Source organism: Eptatretus burgeri, chromosome 5 (genome assembly GCF_056783735.1).
Source record: "Eptatretus burgeri isolate ZD-2024b chromosome 5, Ebu_testis_v1, whole genome shotgun sequence".
NCBI classification, from domain to species: Eukaryota; Metazoa; Chordata; class Myxini; order Myxiniformes; family Myxinidae; genus Eptatretus; species Eptatretus burgeri.
In genome coordinates, this window is record NC_140965.1 from 118227415 (window position 1) to 118243998 (window position 16584).

At 43.0% G+C, this 16584-nt stretch overlaps 1 protein-coding gene across 12 annotated transcripts in view; it reads left to right on the forward strand.

Moving 5' to 3' along the window:
- Nucleotides 1-12848, forward strand: part of LOC147027227 (pro-neuregulin-1, membrane-bound isoform-like) — a 1384261-nt gene extending 1371413 nt beyond the window's left edge. For all 12 annotated transcript variants that reach the window (XM_085883477.1, XM_085883478.1, XM_085883481.1 and 9 more), the window contains one exon: nt 10460-12848. In XM_085883477.1, coding sequence (XP_085739603.1) covers nt 10460-11231 — 772 coding nt within the window. In that variant the 3' untranslated portion in view covers nt 11232-12848. The remainder of the gene's footprint in view (nt 1-10459) is intronic.
- Nucleotides 12849-16584: the final 3736 nt, after the last annotated feature.

Consider the following 16584-nt stretch of genomic DNA (forward strand, 5'->3'; position numbering starts at 1 on the left):
CGGAGGTTAGTGCCCATACTTATAAGCTATTCTTCTCGGCTTAATTACAGCATCACGGACCCTCACATCGGCAGTAGCAACAACAGAAAGATTACCTTGACACCAATGCAAATAACGTTCGGATTGAGAGAAACTCCAACCATGAATAATACAAAACACTCTTATTATGAGCGGCAAAGTGTGCCGCAGTGCATTTTAATGATCAAATCCGGCAAAATGATGATACTTTTCGAACTTTCACGATGATTAAAAAATGGTTATTGATAAATAAATTTTCGTGAATTTGAAACAAACCAACGCTTCTGAACACAAGCAATGCCGTCAAGTAACATTTGTTTGCCTCCACAGAAAAGAGCATCAAGGTTTTTGGTTAATCTTTTTTTGCACTGCTTAATCTTTTTTTTGATTTTTCAACAACTAATGTTGAGTGAAAACATTGATAACTAGAGGGGGAGCACTCGGGAGAGTGCAAAACCTCCGCCGCCAATACTGCTGGGTCACTCAAGTGAACCTTATATCTTATTCATTAAATATGATGTCAACAGTGCTGACAGAGTTATAGTTCTTTTCTCCATTTTTTTTTTTTGGGGGGGGGGGGGTTGGAAATAACTTAAAACATGTAAAAACGCAAAAAAAAAAATCGAAATTATGTTGAAAAAAAAGTTGCAAAAATTTTTTTTTCTCAATTTTTTTTTGGGGGGTGGAAATCACTTAAAACATGTAGAAATGCAAAAAAAAAATTCTTTTTTTGTGGGGGCGGGGTAACAATTTTTTGGGGGGGTTGGAAATCACTTAAAATATGTCGAAATGCAAAAAAATAATTTTTTTCTCTAACAATTTTTTTTTGGGGGGGGGGGTTACAATTTTTGGGGGGGGTTGGAAATCACTTAAAACATGTAGAAATGCAAAAAAAAATTCTCTATTGTTTTTTGGGGGGGTTACAATTTTTGGGGGGTTGGAAATCACTTAAAACATGTAGAAATGCAAAAAAAAATTCTCTATTGTTTTTTGGGGGGGGCAAAAACAATTTTTTGAGGGGGGTTGGAAATCACTTAAAGATGTAGAAATGCAAAAAAAAAAAATTTTCTCCAACAATTTTTTTTTTGGGGGGGAACAAGTCAAAAATTTAATGGCATGATCCTTGGACCCCCCCCCCCACCAAGTTTCGTCGAAATCCGTCGAGGAGTTTTTCCGTAATACTGTTCACAAACAAACAAACAAACAAACAAACAGAAAGGGATGAAAACAGTAACCTCCATCCATCTTCGAAGATGGCGGAGGTTAATGACAAGATGTAACCTCGAGTTTTTAAAATCCTTCTCCTCGTTTCATTTTAAAGACCTTCCTTCATCCTCGGACGAGGATGATTCAATCGATTATGCTCTCCACAGCCTTCATTGAGCCCACAGCGATAATATACCTTTTGTGTCTCGACTGCTTTTTGTCTGTTGATGATGTCCATGTCCTTGATGGACTGCTGGTCTTTTTTTTTTTATCCCTGAGGAGTGAGATGAATTTGCCCCATCTCAATGTCTGCTTCCTGATGTGTGTTGCATCGAACTCTTTCGCATTGGTGTGTATAGTCATGCTCGGACAGACTTCTTGACCACCTTGTCGTGTCAGGCTCTCAACAATCGAGATTCTTCGACATTGTCTCAGGCTCCTGACCCAGGGTGTCCAGCTTCTGGAACACGTGAAATGCTCATCACTTTAGTCCTACTTCAAAGGCCGAAATCAGTTGTCTGCGCTGTACAACGGCTCTGCTCTGAGACAATATCCCCCTGAAGTTTAATGATTGTGCATCCAGTCCTGTGGGCCAGTCATGTTGGATACGAGCCAGGATGTCATCCCCTTCATTCTGGAAATGCTAGCGTAAGGTTGGATTCGTTTACAAAAATGGGCCTTTCGGGAATCTTTGAGCATTTTGTGAATTTGAAAGAAACCTCCTGCATGACGCCTTTTGAAAGTTTAGTTAGTTCGGGACAATACTCTGTGCAAGGGACCACGCCTGATGCGAATTCCATTGGCAATGTCATCTAACATCATGTGATATCACCACGGAGAAGTTAGTCTACACTGATGATGTTCTGTGCAGACACGTCCACCCATGGTCTCCCTGGACGCTGTTCATCATGCACGCTTTGTCGGCTTTTTTTCTATCAGAATTAATAAATCTATATACAGATTATCACCCAATGAACTCACAATGCAGGGGTGCCAATCTACGTTTCTGGATGGAGACGGACATATAGATATGAACACGTGTGAGTTACTTGAATGAAAATCTGAGTAATTCACTGACATCCTCGTATTTGCAAGATTCCAGTGCTCAAAATAAGTAAACGCTGCAGCCTGGTCCATAACTGCCCTATTTGAGCATGTTGTCATCTGAATATTTGATCAAACTGTCAAATCGTTTTTTGGGGGGGTTTCTCCACTAATTTACGCAGCTGATGTTCCATGGCTATGACACAGTCCATTGTTGCGTTGCAAATGGTCCAAAATATCATATTGATGACTTGTCGTCAATGCGCCCAAACTGTGCACTATACCAATGGGTGACACAAGTGCGTTGTTTTGTTAAGAAATAAAACAATCCTTCAACTATGATGTCAAGTGAAACCAAAAGGAGTCCCTGAGGCAATCTTCATGAAAAATGGTCTTAAATGATTGCAGGCCATTTTCATTTGCTTTCACTTTAGTTTAGACCATAGCCCTGAATTGAAGGATAGACACATATTAGATGTCACAAGTGTTATCGAGCATCCATCCCTTGAAATCTGATCTGGTGATCAAACTTCAGTACCTTAACAATTCCTTTGCAGTATGAACATGTTTTTACTTATTTATTTATTTTGCACAATGGCTTTTAATACTGTCCATCCATCTGGCATCGCTGCACAATTCACTTTAATAACATTACACGAAAACTCCCCACAACTGTCACTCACAAATATTTTGAGACAAGTTGTTGTTTTTTCTGCGGATACTTGACTACATCGGTTGGTGATACAAGGAGAGGGAGGGGGAGATACATATAGAGGTACAGATAGATATCCATAGGGGGCTGGCAGAATGACCAAAAGGTACTCACCTATGAGCCAATTCGCCTTGGTTTGAATCTCAGCCCAATTATAAACTGTCTCACAGACAAGGCGAAGCATCAATATGTATGCCGTCCCTCGAATGGACAATGAATGAACTTGGCGTCCCGTCTGCCTGCATCAGTTGGTGGATGTTAAAGATCCCACATTGTCCTTTACTATGGCGAGTGTGCAAGCCAGCACCGGCACCCTGAACAAGTTACAAATTCCTGCTCTAACCTACAGGGGGCACTGCATCTGCAACACAACCATGGGCTGCACACAAAAGAAGAAGGCGAAGAAGATAACCACTGGGCATTATCATGGACCACCACTCAAAAGGGGTGGGCAGACAATGATCGAATGGATTTTTTTTTTTTTTTGCAACTTCATACTTTCATGGTCCAGGGAAGCGCCTTGGCTTCATGAGCAGGATGACCTGATTAAGAGGAAACTATTTAGGGTGGGTCAGACGTATGGGAAAGCTCAAACTTCAGGCTAACGGACACCATGCATGTGCAGGACCCCAAAGAACAAACCCTAACCCCAACAACGATGACAAAAACATGCTATTTTTTTCAGACCGCTATTTCACCTTGACCTTTAACCTGGAATGACGTAAATTAAAGGTAAATGAGCCTTCCTCTGGGCTATCCAAAGAGAGCATATTTCATTCTGATTGGACAAACCTTCATCGAGTTTTGGTGAAAAAAATGATAAAAAATTGTATAATGAGGTCATGACCTCAATTAGGTAAAGGTCAAATAATTTTGTCAACCCCATGTACTTTCTATTCACATTATAGATGAAAAATTTCATTCCAGAAAGTCTCAGCCGGCTTCGAGATGCAGCTTGGAAATTTCGGAAATTGGGAGTGCAGGAAGAAAATAAATAAATAAATAAATAGAAAACTTAATGGTGGTTTCGTACTCCGAGGGGTCAAAGAAACTCTGCGATACCATTAAAATTGGGGGCACTAATTATATAGCCAAACCCTACAACAGCTATGAGCCTTCCCCGATCATACATCAGTATAGGGTGAGACTTATGAAGCAGAAAGAATAAATATGAAAGGCCAGCCAAGATTGATATGTGTTTTGCAACCCTTTTCTATCATAATAGTACAACACTACTTCGTGCTACCAAACCAATGAGCATACCCAGCTGAGTGGTGTTGTGACCCACATGGGAGTTGATCTTTCTGCACTTCGGTCCCTTGGGTCAGGTTATGGCAGGAATTTGGAATTTGGTCATTGTGTTGGAGATAGGTCGCATACTCTTCACAAAAGATACCGTGACATCTTCAACGTCCACCAACTAATGCTAGCATATGGGATGCCCTCTTAACGTCCATCCGAGGGAAGACACACACACACACACATTGATCAATCACCCTGGCTGTGAAACACCGGGATGACAGTTTATAGTTGGGTCGGGATTTAAACCCTGGCTAGACAGCTCAGAGGCGAGTGTGCGTACCTCTATGTCATCCTGCCAACCCTCCATAAGTTAACCACTGACGAGGAAAAATATATTCAAATGGGAAACAAAACTCAGAAAGAGAGGGAAACTCCATCCAGTAGTCATCGGGAATATTGATAACCTTTCCAAATGAACTAAGATTGATTTTGTATTTTGTAATCTTGCATGAATAACATCCACAAATGCACAGCACACAATATTGTCCTTTAATGAGTGTCATTATTATTGTTAGGCAGAATCCAGCTCATGGTTTCAGTTCATTACAGGAATTGCATCTTACTTAGATCTTCATAAAAGTCACAACTTCGCTTCGGTAATATCATTTTCAAGAATTTATCCATGAAGCTGCAGACATAGTTATATACTTACCTCCCACTCTTGAAAGTAATTTGAGATGGTTAAAAGTATTCACAGTGCTTATTGTCAGGTCAGGCCAGATCAGATCTGTGACTTGCTACAGGTGCCATGTAATCCTGTACTAACCTGTTTCATAGACGGGTTGTCGGCAACTAAACCGTCTCCCCCACCAGGTTTCCGGGTGAGGAGTGTGTTTGGATATGGACACCCAGCAGGATTAAAAACAAAACCTGTCAAAGGGCAGAGGAGCTCCTTGTGAGCCAAAGGCCATCCATATCTCGTGCCCAACTGTGTCTGTGGACATCCTCCTGCAGTTGGGTTACTTCTCATTAGGAGGTTGGTGGCAGGATTTGCACTCCGGCCACCGTAAAACACTTCACTCTGCAAAACACAAAAACGCAAAGAAATCTGAAACCCCACTCCGTGGGAGTACCTCCTGTGCGGCTTCCCTTCACAGGGCAGCTCACTGAATGATGGGATCGCGGCAAAGCCTTTGGGACCCCCACTCTTTGATGATAGGAGGAAAACCATGGGGAAACCTTCCCGGGTCAGATTGCGGTAGTGTGTGTCAGGGTGCTGCTCAGGTGTCGTCCTCTAGACGGTGGTCTCCTTGGGTTAACCTGAGGCGGTCCCTTTGGGTAGGTGCCTGGAATTTCCTCTACCAAAGAGAGGATGATCAACTGTCTCTGTTATTTTCTGAGCTCAAGCATTTGATCATCGGTTTTGCAGCACTCTCAAAGGTTCGAAGACCAGATAGTGGTGAGATTGTGGTGGGTGTTTACGCCTACTATTGGTCTGGTTGCTCTGATGGTTACCATGCCCAAGAGTTGCTGGAGCTGTGTCCAATAAGTGAACTCCAATGATAATTGAGGTAATTCCGGTCAAGGAGCGCGTTATGAGAATATGCATTTGTCACTCCTTAGGTGTCGTTCCCCTGGTCTCTGTTTATGCTCCGACTGAGGCGAGTGATCTCACCGTGAAGGACGCATTCTACACCACACTCGAGTCTGGGGTTTATCAGTTCCCCAGGCGAGATACGCTTCTAGTCTTGGGGGATTTCAATACATCAACTGGAACAGATAGGAATGGTTATGAGACGTGTGTTGGTCCCCATGGGTCTGGAACTGTGAACCAGCATAACACTAAGTTCCTTGACTTTGCAAAAAGTCATGGACTGAGGGTGGCTGGTTCAGGTTTCAGCACCCATGGGCTCATTGCTGGACTTGGTATTCCAACGCTGGTGGTGTGGCAAAGGAGATTGACCATGTGCTCATTGATGGTCACGGGAGGATGATCCAGACGTGCAGGTCTTCCGGAGGGCTCAATTCCTGAATACCGACCTCAGGCTTGTGGCAGCAATTCTGAAGTTTCAGCTTAAATCCAGGAGAATGGTACCATCCCAGCCTCAGCTGGATGTTAGCAAGCTTAAGGATGAGAGGCTGGATGAGGATTTTGTGAACAGGCTGAGTGGGGATTTGGGGGTTCTGCATGCTTTGGGGAAATCCAGAAGAGTTGTAGAATGGCTTCAAGACCACCATTCTTGATGTTGCTGATGGATGTCTTGGAACTCACCGGAGGATGAAGAAGAATTATTTTCTCTCAAGGGACATTGGATACAATTGACCAGTCGCAGGGCCAGGCTTAATGGCAGAGCTGAGCTGTTCAGGGAGTTGAGGCGTGATCCACCTTCACTTGTGGAAACGCAGGCTGTGGTGAACCGGTTGAAATGTGGTAAAGCCCTGGGATCTGTGACATCGATGCTGAACTCTCAAGGCTGGTGGAAATGTTCTACTCATGTTGGTGCATGCACAGTTCCGTGCTCTGCCTGGAACACAGGCATCATCCCAAATGACTGGAAGAGGGACCTTGTTGTCTCTCTCTGGAAAGAAAAGGGTGACCGCCAGGACTGCAACAACTACCGAGGGGTGACGCTGCTCTCAGTGCTGGGCAAGATCTTTGCTCGGATAATTATTGATGGGGTTTGCCACCATATGCTTGAGCACCAGTGTCCAGAGCATTCAGGCTTTACAACAAAAAGGTCAACGATTGACCGTATCCTTGCCCTTCAGGTCCTCACCCAATGCAGATGAGAGTTACTGCAGGGGATGCTTGCAGCCTATGTTGATTTCTGCAAAGTGTTTGATTCAGTCAATCAGGATGCCCTCTGAAGGATTCTTGGTTTTTGTGGGGTGCCACCAAAACTGATCAATTTGATGTCTAAACTCTAGTCTGGTACTTGGAGTGCTGTGAGATGTGGTGGAACCATCTCTGATTTATTTCCATTTGTTGCTGGAGTTCGTCAGGGGGGTGTACTGGCCCCCACACTTGTCAGTGCTTGTATGTACTGGATTCTAGGGAGGATGTTGGAGAGATCAAGCTGCAGTGCATTGTTTGGAAATGTCAAGATCCCTGACCTTGATTTCGCAGATGATGCAGTCATCTTTGCGGACACTCTCGGTTTCCTTGTGGGGGCCCTCGAGGTGCTCAATGAGGATATGGGGCTCCTGAGATTATGAGTTGCTTGGATTAAAAACTAAGATCCAGGCTTGTCATGGCATCTTGGATGCTGCTATTCTGTCTGTACCTGGTTGTGGTGAGGATATTGAGTTCACGGAGAGATTCACTTCAGGCACTGTCACACCTTGACGATTTAGCCAGCGTATGCCGACTTATGAAAAATTTGTCTAAAACGCTGGCACACGTCGAATACGTTTTGGGTAAGTTTTGTATACGTTAAGAGCACGCTGAAAAACACTTCCATACATCGTAGTACGCTGGCTTTCATCGTTGTACTTTGCGGTTGTCCTCAAATTTTAGCATGCTTGAAATTTTATGACGTATGCCAGCGTATGATTCACACGTTCCGCTACGCTGACCATAAGTTGTAGGCACGTTATACGATCGTTGACACATGTCAACACACATTACTTGTAAGTTACTCATAAGTCGAAACACGTCGAGGTAATGATTAGCGAACCCAAAACTTATTTATAACCTATGAGTAACGTGTTGTAGGCACGTTACACAATCGTTGCACACACGTCGAGGCACGTTATGCGATCGTTGACACACGTCGAGGCACGTTACTTGTAAGTTACTCATAAGTCGAAACACGTCGATGTAATGCTTAGCTTACCCAAAACTTATTCCTAACCTATGAGTAACGTGCTTTGAACCAATGTGTAACGTACCTCCAACGCATATTGACGTATGTAGACGTATTTGATTGACGTCTTCCGGACAACCACAGAACTTACTGAACGTTTTTCTAATTTACATCTACCGCATAATGGCTTATTGGCAGCGTTTAAAAAAACAACAACAACAACAACAATAACTTCCGATATTTCGTCATGTGCCATTACGTCACGTCCGATTGCCTCTTTAGTTTGCTCATGTCTTATTCTTAGTTCCTCCTCTGTGAATATTTTCTGTTTGAGGATATTGTCACGTCGACGTCGAAACTTAAAAGCAAATGTCCGAATATATTTTAAAATTCGTGATAGACTAAACAAAAAAAAAAACAACAAAAAAACAACAACTTCAGATATTTCGTCACGTGCCTTCACGGAGTCAAGCAGAAAAAAAAGAAAATGTGCCTTGACGGAGAAAATAAGTTTCGGGTATGCTAAACATTACCTCGACATGTTTTGACTTATAAGTAACGTACAAGGAACTTGTGTCGACGTGTATCAACGATCGCATATCGTGCATGCAACTTATTCCCAGCGTAGTGGAACGTGTGAGCCATATGGCGAGTACGTCGTAAAATTTTCAGCATGCTTGAAATTTCACTACGTACGAGACGTACCACGAAATATGACAGCATACTTCATTGTTTTTCAGCGTGCTCTTAACGTATACACAACTTACCCATAACGTATTCGACGTGTGCCAGCAAGGTTCGGCAAATTTTTCATAGGTCGGCATACGCTGGCTAAATCGTCAAGGTGTGACTGCGATGTTGACACTTCCAATTTTCAGGCGGTTATGATTTAAATCGGCGTGCGGCAGGTTTTTAACAGGCTACGCCACGAGTTCGGCGATACGTGCAGCGCGCTATGACTAAGTTAAACTATCGTTGGGCTAAGGTTGTGAACGCCGACAACAGGCTAAGCATTCGTTGGTATAAGTTATCTATAAGACAACGAAACGTTCTTTGCCCATTACTAATATGGTATGCATACGACCAACACGTTATGAATACGACCAAAACTTAAAAAAAAATATATCAAAATTTCAGCGTACGCCAACGTTTTACATACATTTTTATACGTTTCCATTGCTGGCTAAATCGGCAAGGTGTGACAGCGCCTTTACCTTGGCAGTGATATTCATGCCTCTGTTGGCTGTGAGCCAGAGGTCAATAGACGTCTGGTTCCGTCCTGGGGAGTCATGGATTCATTGGATCATGGGGTGTGGCGCTGCCGGTACCTGTGCGGGAGGACGAAAGTCCGAGTCTTCAGGTCCTTGGTACTTCCAGTCTTGCTCTACAGATGTGAGACTTGGACTCTGTCCAGGGATCTGAGATGGAGACTTAATTCCTTTGGTACCAGGTCTCTTCGGAGAATCCTTGGCTATCGCTGTTCAGACTTTGTGTCCAATGAGCAGTTGCTGAGAGAGACTCAAATGAGATTTGTTACCTGCACATTCCATGAGCATCCGCTGCAGCTGTTTGGACATGTGGCTCATTTTCCTGACGCTGATCCTGCTCACCAGATTCTCTCAGCAAGGGAGCCTCGTGAGTGGAGGAGGCCAATGGGCCGACCACGTGTCTCGTGGTTGCAGCATGTTGATCAGCATCTCAACGAGATGGGGATGGGCCAGGCATCTGGCTGGTGGATGGCCAGACGGAGGTCCCTGTAGTACCGGTGAATTGTGGACACAGCGACGCGCTGCTCCGGCGCATGCTTCCGTACCTGACATGATCTGCTTCTGGTTCCTTGCAACAGGAAATTGAATTCTGCATTCAGCCACCTGGCCTATACTCAATGCATGCTTTGATCTGTTGGTGACGTCTGCTTTCTAGTTTTTTACAAGTACGAGTATTTCCCGATCGGCCTTATTGCACAAAGGCACTTCATATTTTGTTCTGGATTACTATTTAACAATGCATTTGGTTTTAACTGTGATATTAACTGTTTAAAAGTGTAGTTGACATGCTCTATGATTAAACACACGTTATTTAATTACTTAATCCTTTTTGTGCTGGATTGTTATTGGGTAAAGAAAAGAAAGTTGACCTTAATCGCCAACAACAGGTGTGTGTGTGTGTGTGTGTGTGTGTGTGTGTGTGTGTGTGTGTGTGTGTGTGTGTGTGTGTGTGTGTGTGTGTGTGTGTGTGTGTGTGTGTGTGTGTGTGTGTGTGTGTGTGTGTGTGTGTGTGTGTGTGTGTGTGTGATATGTACGTTTGTATTTAAATTTACAAATTGTAATTCATTATTATGATTATTATCATTTCTATTATTATTATATGAAATTTAGGATGCTGCATTCCTGAAATATCAAGCCAAACCACACCATCCTTTCTTGTTCAGGTATGTCTCAGCGGTCACAACCCCTTCCAGGAGTTCTCCAGTTGATATTCTCTTCCCAAGACACAATGGACTCCTGATTGACATCCCACCTGGACTGCGCTCCCCACGGCCAATGTCAGGCAGTCCCAAACTGTGGCGCCAACGGGGTCGGCCTGATCTAATCCGCGGGGGTAGCAGCAGCAGCATACCACCGAGTCCTGCACAATTTCTGGAGGAAGAAGAGTACGAGACGACACAGGAGTACGAATTTTCTGCTCCAATGTCAGCACCACTTCCTCCCACTTCATCAGCTCCTTCGTCCACAAACATGGGCAAAGGGAGAGCAATGCGGCGCAATGGCAAACGCAGGAATGGTGGTGCTGGAATCATGGGACTCGGACCAAGTTCCACCAACGTCATAATGAGCTCCAGTACTGAGCTTAGCATTGGTTCTTCTGGAGGTGAATCGGAAGGGGAGAGCGACTTTGAGATTGGAGAGAACACACCCTTCCTGGGCATACCTCTCTCACTAACTTCTGCGGGTCATTCTTCGTTTACACCTGTTGGTGATGGGATAACATTTCCTGGTTCTGCCATAAGCGGACACAGCCTCGCAGGCCCATGCGTCTTACCTGCACGCCTCGCCTACCCTTTGGCACGAGCAACGACGGGCAACGGCCGCCAGGACTCTGTGTCATCTGTGATCACAACAAGCCAGTTTAGTTCAGAGGAGGAACTACGCATGGCAGGCTGCACAAGAGCACTGCGGGACCGGGACCCCATTGCCGTGTGAGGGTGAACCCACCCGCCATCTGCACTGTGTCCCAGTCGCACTGCTGTGCACTATTTAAGCAAAATACATATGTTAAGCTAATAAATGAACAAGGGGGCATTTGTCAAAATGTTGAGAAATGACTGAAAAAAATACAAACTTCCAGAAGCTTTCCTTTCCACAGGACATGAACAGCATAGTGCCATGTAGACATCCTGTGTAGATTTGCATTATGGAACAAAAAGCATATTATATGTTGTATACTTACCATGCTATTATTTGTGCCTTTTCATAATAATTTATGTTGTACTTTGGGGCTGCTTCCACACCTAATTTGTTTTATCACACGAGGGCACCCTCCTTCCAAACAACTGTGACCGGACGAAAATGATGCTCACAACCATGTAACGCCGGTTTTGTACGGAATCAACCCAGCTCCAGCCGACATGTACGTACGTACGTGCTCTTATTTGTACTGGGATTTTTTTTCACATCTTATGTGGGGGGGAGGGGGGAGAGAACCTGCTAATGCTTTCACGTTTCTAGTCTTAATGCGACTGTCGGTGACAATTCCATCGGAGGTCCTTTGTTCAGAAACTACACCCATCTTATTTGCCTATCTCTCATTCATAGAATGGAGTGTCTTCTCGACCCAGAAGGCATGCGATGATGCCACGGTTCGGCAAACGTCTATGTACGTGTTACAGTTTTGGTGTCACATATCCCCTCGGTATCGAAACCCGTTTTGTGTTTGGCTTCACCCAAGGAACCGCACTCAGATGCGCGGCTTATTGAAAATCCTTTTTAGCTGCTAATCTCAGATGATTCGAATGGAGAAACCGACGAAGCAATTGAGCTGAAAAAGCATTGTGAGCACATTCCCTTTGTTGGCTTTATCTCATGGTGTCAGTTCACGGCACGATTCAAAAACTCACCGTCTGCCCCAAATCTATGAAATCCGAGGAAATGTATCTCAATACGGAGACGAGATTGTTTTGTGATTTTATTTCAAACCAAGGTTGTGTAATTAACAATGCATATAAATGTTGTATATTTTACGTTGCTTGTTCTGCATTCACTGCTATTTGTTCTAAAAAAAATTTTTTTTGCCATTTTAATTATGATACATTCCTGATTATTTTGCAGGCTGTTTGAACGAACCTGTGTTCTGGCATTCTTTGAGGAGCTACGTAAGAAGGAAAATGAAATATTTGTGCATGTTCATTCAGCCAAATAAAATAGTTTTAGGAATAATACCGGAGTTAACAAAACAGGTTCCATTTTTAAAAATGCTTTTGTTTTCCAAGACAATGGATTGCATGAAATGGAATAGAGTGAGTTTTACATTGTTTTCTTGGCATAACTCTTAGCCTTCTGAATTTGAAACGATCAAAAGGAAACTTTTTTTCGTAAGTTTATTGAAAGTGCAACCAGAGGACAGGTATAAAAAAAAAGAATCCTGTTTCTTTCCAGAGATGCAGCTGGGAGGAAAGGGCTGTGACATAAAGTGGAATTTAAAATATTTTTTATTCTTGTCTCTTCATACATATTACATGCAGCACGTTATTTTCACATGCAGAGCATTGGATAAGTTTGTACTTTCATCCAATAAAAATAGGTAGGCACTACACATCACGATATCCAGTTCCCATATCCGTGACGTCGTAAGACGGAGTGGTTCTTGCCATTGTGGTTGTTGTTGTTGTGTGCTTGTGGTTGCTCCGATTGGTGAGAAAGTGAAGATGATTTTTCTGCATCTATAGGCCGTGTGTACATCGCACTCCCACGTTACATGTTAACTCGTCTGCCATGGTCCTGACACCGTAACTCTGTCAACTAAAAGGTGCATACAAGAGCCAAAAGTTTGTTTTTTAAACAAGTATTATCCTAAAAGTTTAAATATCTCATCGAGTGTTCAAATTGTGTATTTACCCAGAGCTTCCAATACATTTTCTTTTTCAGTGCCAAAATATTTGTAGTTGTTCATACAATTACTTATCAATCATACCTTTTTACAATCTCCGCTGCAATGTGTGCTTGCACAATAATGGCCGTACATGTGATCCGTAGTATTAGTTGTTTTGTGACGTTGTATTCACACAAGCTTTCTGCCTTGTTCTTCAGCTATAAATTCACCCAAGCCATTACACTTGATGCTGGCCTGTTAGATAATGACTTCCCCAATCAAATCCTCAGCGAATGCTCCACTGTTTCATCATCTGTTTTTTTTATTCGGTGTGTATGAAGTACCCTTCACAAATTATGTACTCGAGTAAATTTTGTCAGCAATCATTATGAAATCCAACAGCAATTCTCAGAGATGAGCGAAACAACAAAAAAGATTTATGGACATCCAGTAAAACATATTGGTGCAGAGCAAACACACAGTGGAAAGGCAAGCAAACATGGTTGCAAAGATCAGAAAAGTTTTGGGCATTGGAATCACCTAAAGGTGATCATAGCCGACAACTTTGTGGGACCGAAAGGTCAAGGGAACAGTGGGTACCTTTATCAGCACTCCAAGGGTCATGGTGGAACTTTATTTATGTCACATTTTTGGCAAAGAGCTTGACACCAGTGGACTTTTAAAGAAATTGCAAGGACATGAGGAGTAAATGGATAAATTAGAAAAATATAGAGGCTTTATACCTGGGATCACAGTATCATAAACATTTACTCAAATGGAAATGTCAAACAGGGATTGATTGCACCACAACAGAACAGAAATGTAGAGGTCGGTGTGAAAATCTCAAACAGAGAGACAAGAAATGTGTTGGTGAATCAATGCGTGAGAGGCATTGTGGAAGAGAGAAGACAATATAAATGAGTCATTAGAACAAAACAAAGACTTTGAAGGACCCAAAGGCCAGTTCCTTTCGAGAAGAGCAAACATTTCTAAGTCTATTATTGTATCAGTTTTATAGTGTGAAATTGACTTCAATCGAAGGTCATGTTTTCGGTGAATAAAGAGTTTTAATCCCACACATATTATATCTTTGAATATATAAACAGGCAAATGTCAATCTTCCGTTTCATCATCAAATTGGCAATTTGTGTGACAGATTATGCATTATTATTTAGTTCAGGAAAAATGACAATGAGTTTGTTATTAAATTTAATTATAGGAGAAAAATACATATCAAGAAAATCGTTCAAAAATCCTGCAAAGAGACCAAGGAAATAATCACCTAGCATGGTAAAGAAGGCATGTGGCAAAGTCATCGACGCATAATTAAAAGCTTTTCATTAAAGATGCCAAACTAATTTGAGCCTACAACATAGAAAATAAATTAATATAATATCTACATGGAATTGTGCATCAACATCCTGCATGTTTGCCTGGTATTGGCTTAATGGTTAGGGTGGTGGGCTTGGGATGCTGGGATCAAATCACACTCAGCTGTTGAATTAATACCAGGTGGGGTTGACTCTGCCTGTCATCCTTCCGAGGTGGGCAAAATGAGTACCAGCTTGCTGGTATCCTGGGTCGGAGTGGAGACCCGTCCAGGATTGTACCCAACAGCCCAGGAAACTGCTGAGGCAGCACCAACTCTGCACAGAGTATGGTTCCAAGGGAATAGAATGGAATGGAAGGGGAGGGTAGTGAGAGTGAATGGAGGTGGAGGTAGTGAAAGTTGTTGACATTTGATGACCAATTGCAGAAGAGCTAGGGGAGAGGGTCAGAGGAACAAAAATTGAGGAAGTGGGAGGAGGAGGGGGTGGAGATTTGAGGGGGTGGAAAGAGGGGGAGGCAGCTTTGAGAAGGTGGTGTGGGGAGGAGATTTGAAGGGGAGGTGCAAAGGGGGATATTTCAAGAGGAGGGGTGAGGGGAGAGATTTGAAGGGGAAGGGCAAGGGGGGGGGACATTTTTGGGAAAAGGGACAGAGGGGAGAAGAGTGTAGGGGGAGCTTTTGGGATGAGTGAGGGGAAGCTTTGGGGCGGGGGGCGAGAGAAGTTTTCTGTGACGAAGGAGGAGGCGGATGAATTGAGAGGGAGGGGTGAGAGGGTGGGGTGAGGGTAAGGATGAGACTGGGTATTGGTCTGGTAAAGATGGGAGCAGGTATGGAGAGAAACAAGATTTGAGGGGGTGGGAAGAGGGGGAGATGTGTTGAGAGGAAAGAAAGAAACAGAGAGAGAGAGTTTGAGAGATTGAGGAATGTCCTGAATGAGTGTGCGAGACATTTGTTAGGTTGGAACGGAGCCCACAGATGTTTGAAAACCATGCAGTTGGGGATATCAGAGGAGGAACTGTTCGTAAGGCAGAGGACAGTTGAGATATACTCGGATTGGTGTCAAGATGGGAGGAGTAAGGAGGGGGTATAACTGGGAAGGAGTAAAGAGGAGGTAGATTTAAGGAGGTGCAATTAATTTGCACAGAAGTTGGAAAAAAAGAACCATTAATAATGGAAGATGAACAAGCATTGCAAAATGGGATTTTTAAAATTTGTCAGAGATTCCTTTAAATACATGCGGAGATGGATGGAGTGTTAAATAATTTACAGAGTGGAGAAAAGAAGCTTTGGAACAGATGGAATTTTTAGACATGGGATGAAAGAAGGGTTGAATTGAACGCAAGATATTGAAGAAGAAGAGGAAGAAGAACCAGGTGAAGAGGGGAGGTTGAAGCATTGGTAGAGACTTTTTGTTTTATTTTTTTGAAGATTAGGGAAGAGGGAGGAAGAGTAAAGGAAAAGTTTGAAGAAAAGGTCCTGAAGGTGTGTGGTGAATACCTTCACGATCAGAATGGGATTGATGGGGAAGAGGGTAGAGAAGGAAGAAAAAGAGTCGGTACAGGTAGTCACATAGTTACATGGTGTATAAGGTGAGAAGGGAAAATGTTTATTTTGTTGTTGGATTTAAAAATATATTTTAAGAAATGAAACAGAGGGGAGAGTTAGGAGGGATGGAAGGAGGGTGGAGGGGAAAAGTGGAGAAAATAAAAGCTGATGGTAATAAGGAGAAAATACAAATAAACATGATCACGCACAAAGACAGGAAGATGGGTCGGCCTCAGGGAAACCTGATATGACAAGACCGACGAATACTCACCAAATAGCACGAATTTTAAAACAAAACCGAACTAGGAACACACGGGAAACACGGAGACAACAAAATAAAGAGTCAAAACGTGACAAACAACGACCGGAAACTTATGTATGACAAAGTCGGCAGAACCCCCTGGAGAGAACCAGCCGTCACCTCAAAACTCGCAACCGGAAGTGATCGACATGCCAGAAATGTGCTAACGTTACACCTAAAAATATACAATTTAGAGAACATCGAATACAAATTGTTATTTGATGGCACATAATCAAAATTAGTCAGTTGGACGAAGAGGCTGTTGAATATATGTTTGATAAAGGGTTCAATTGTG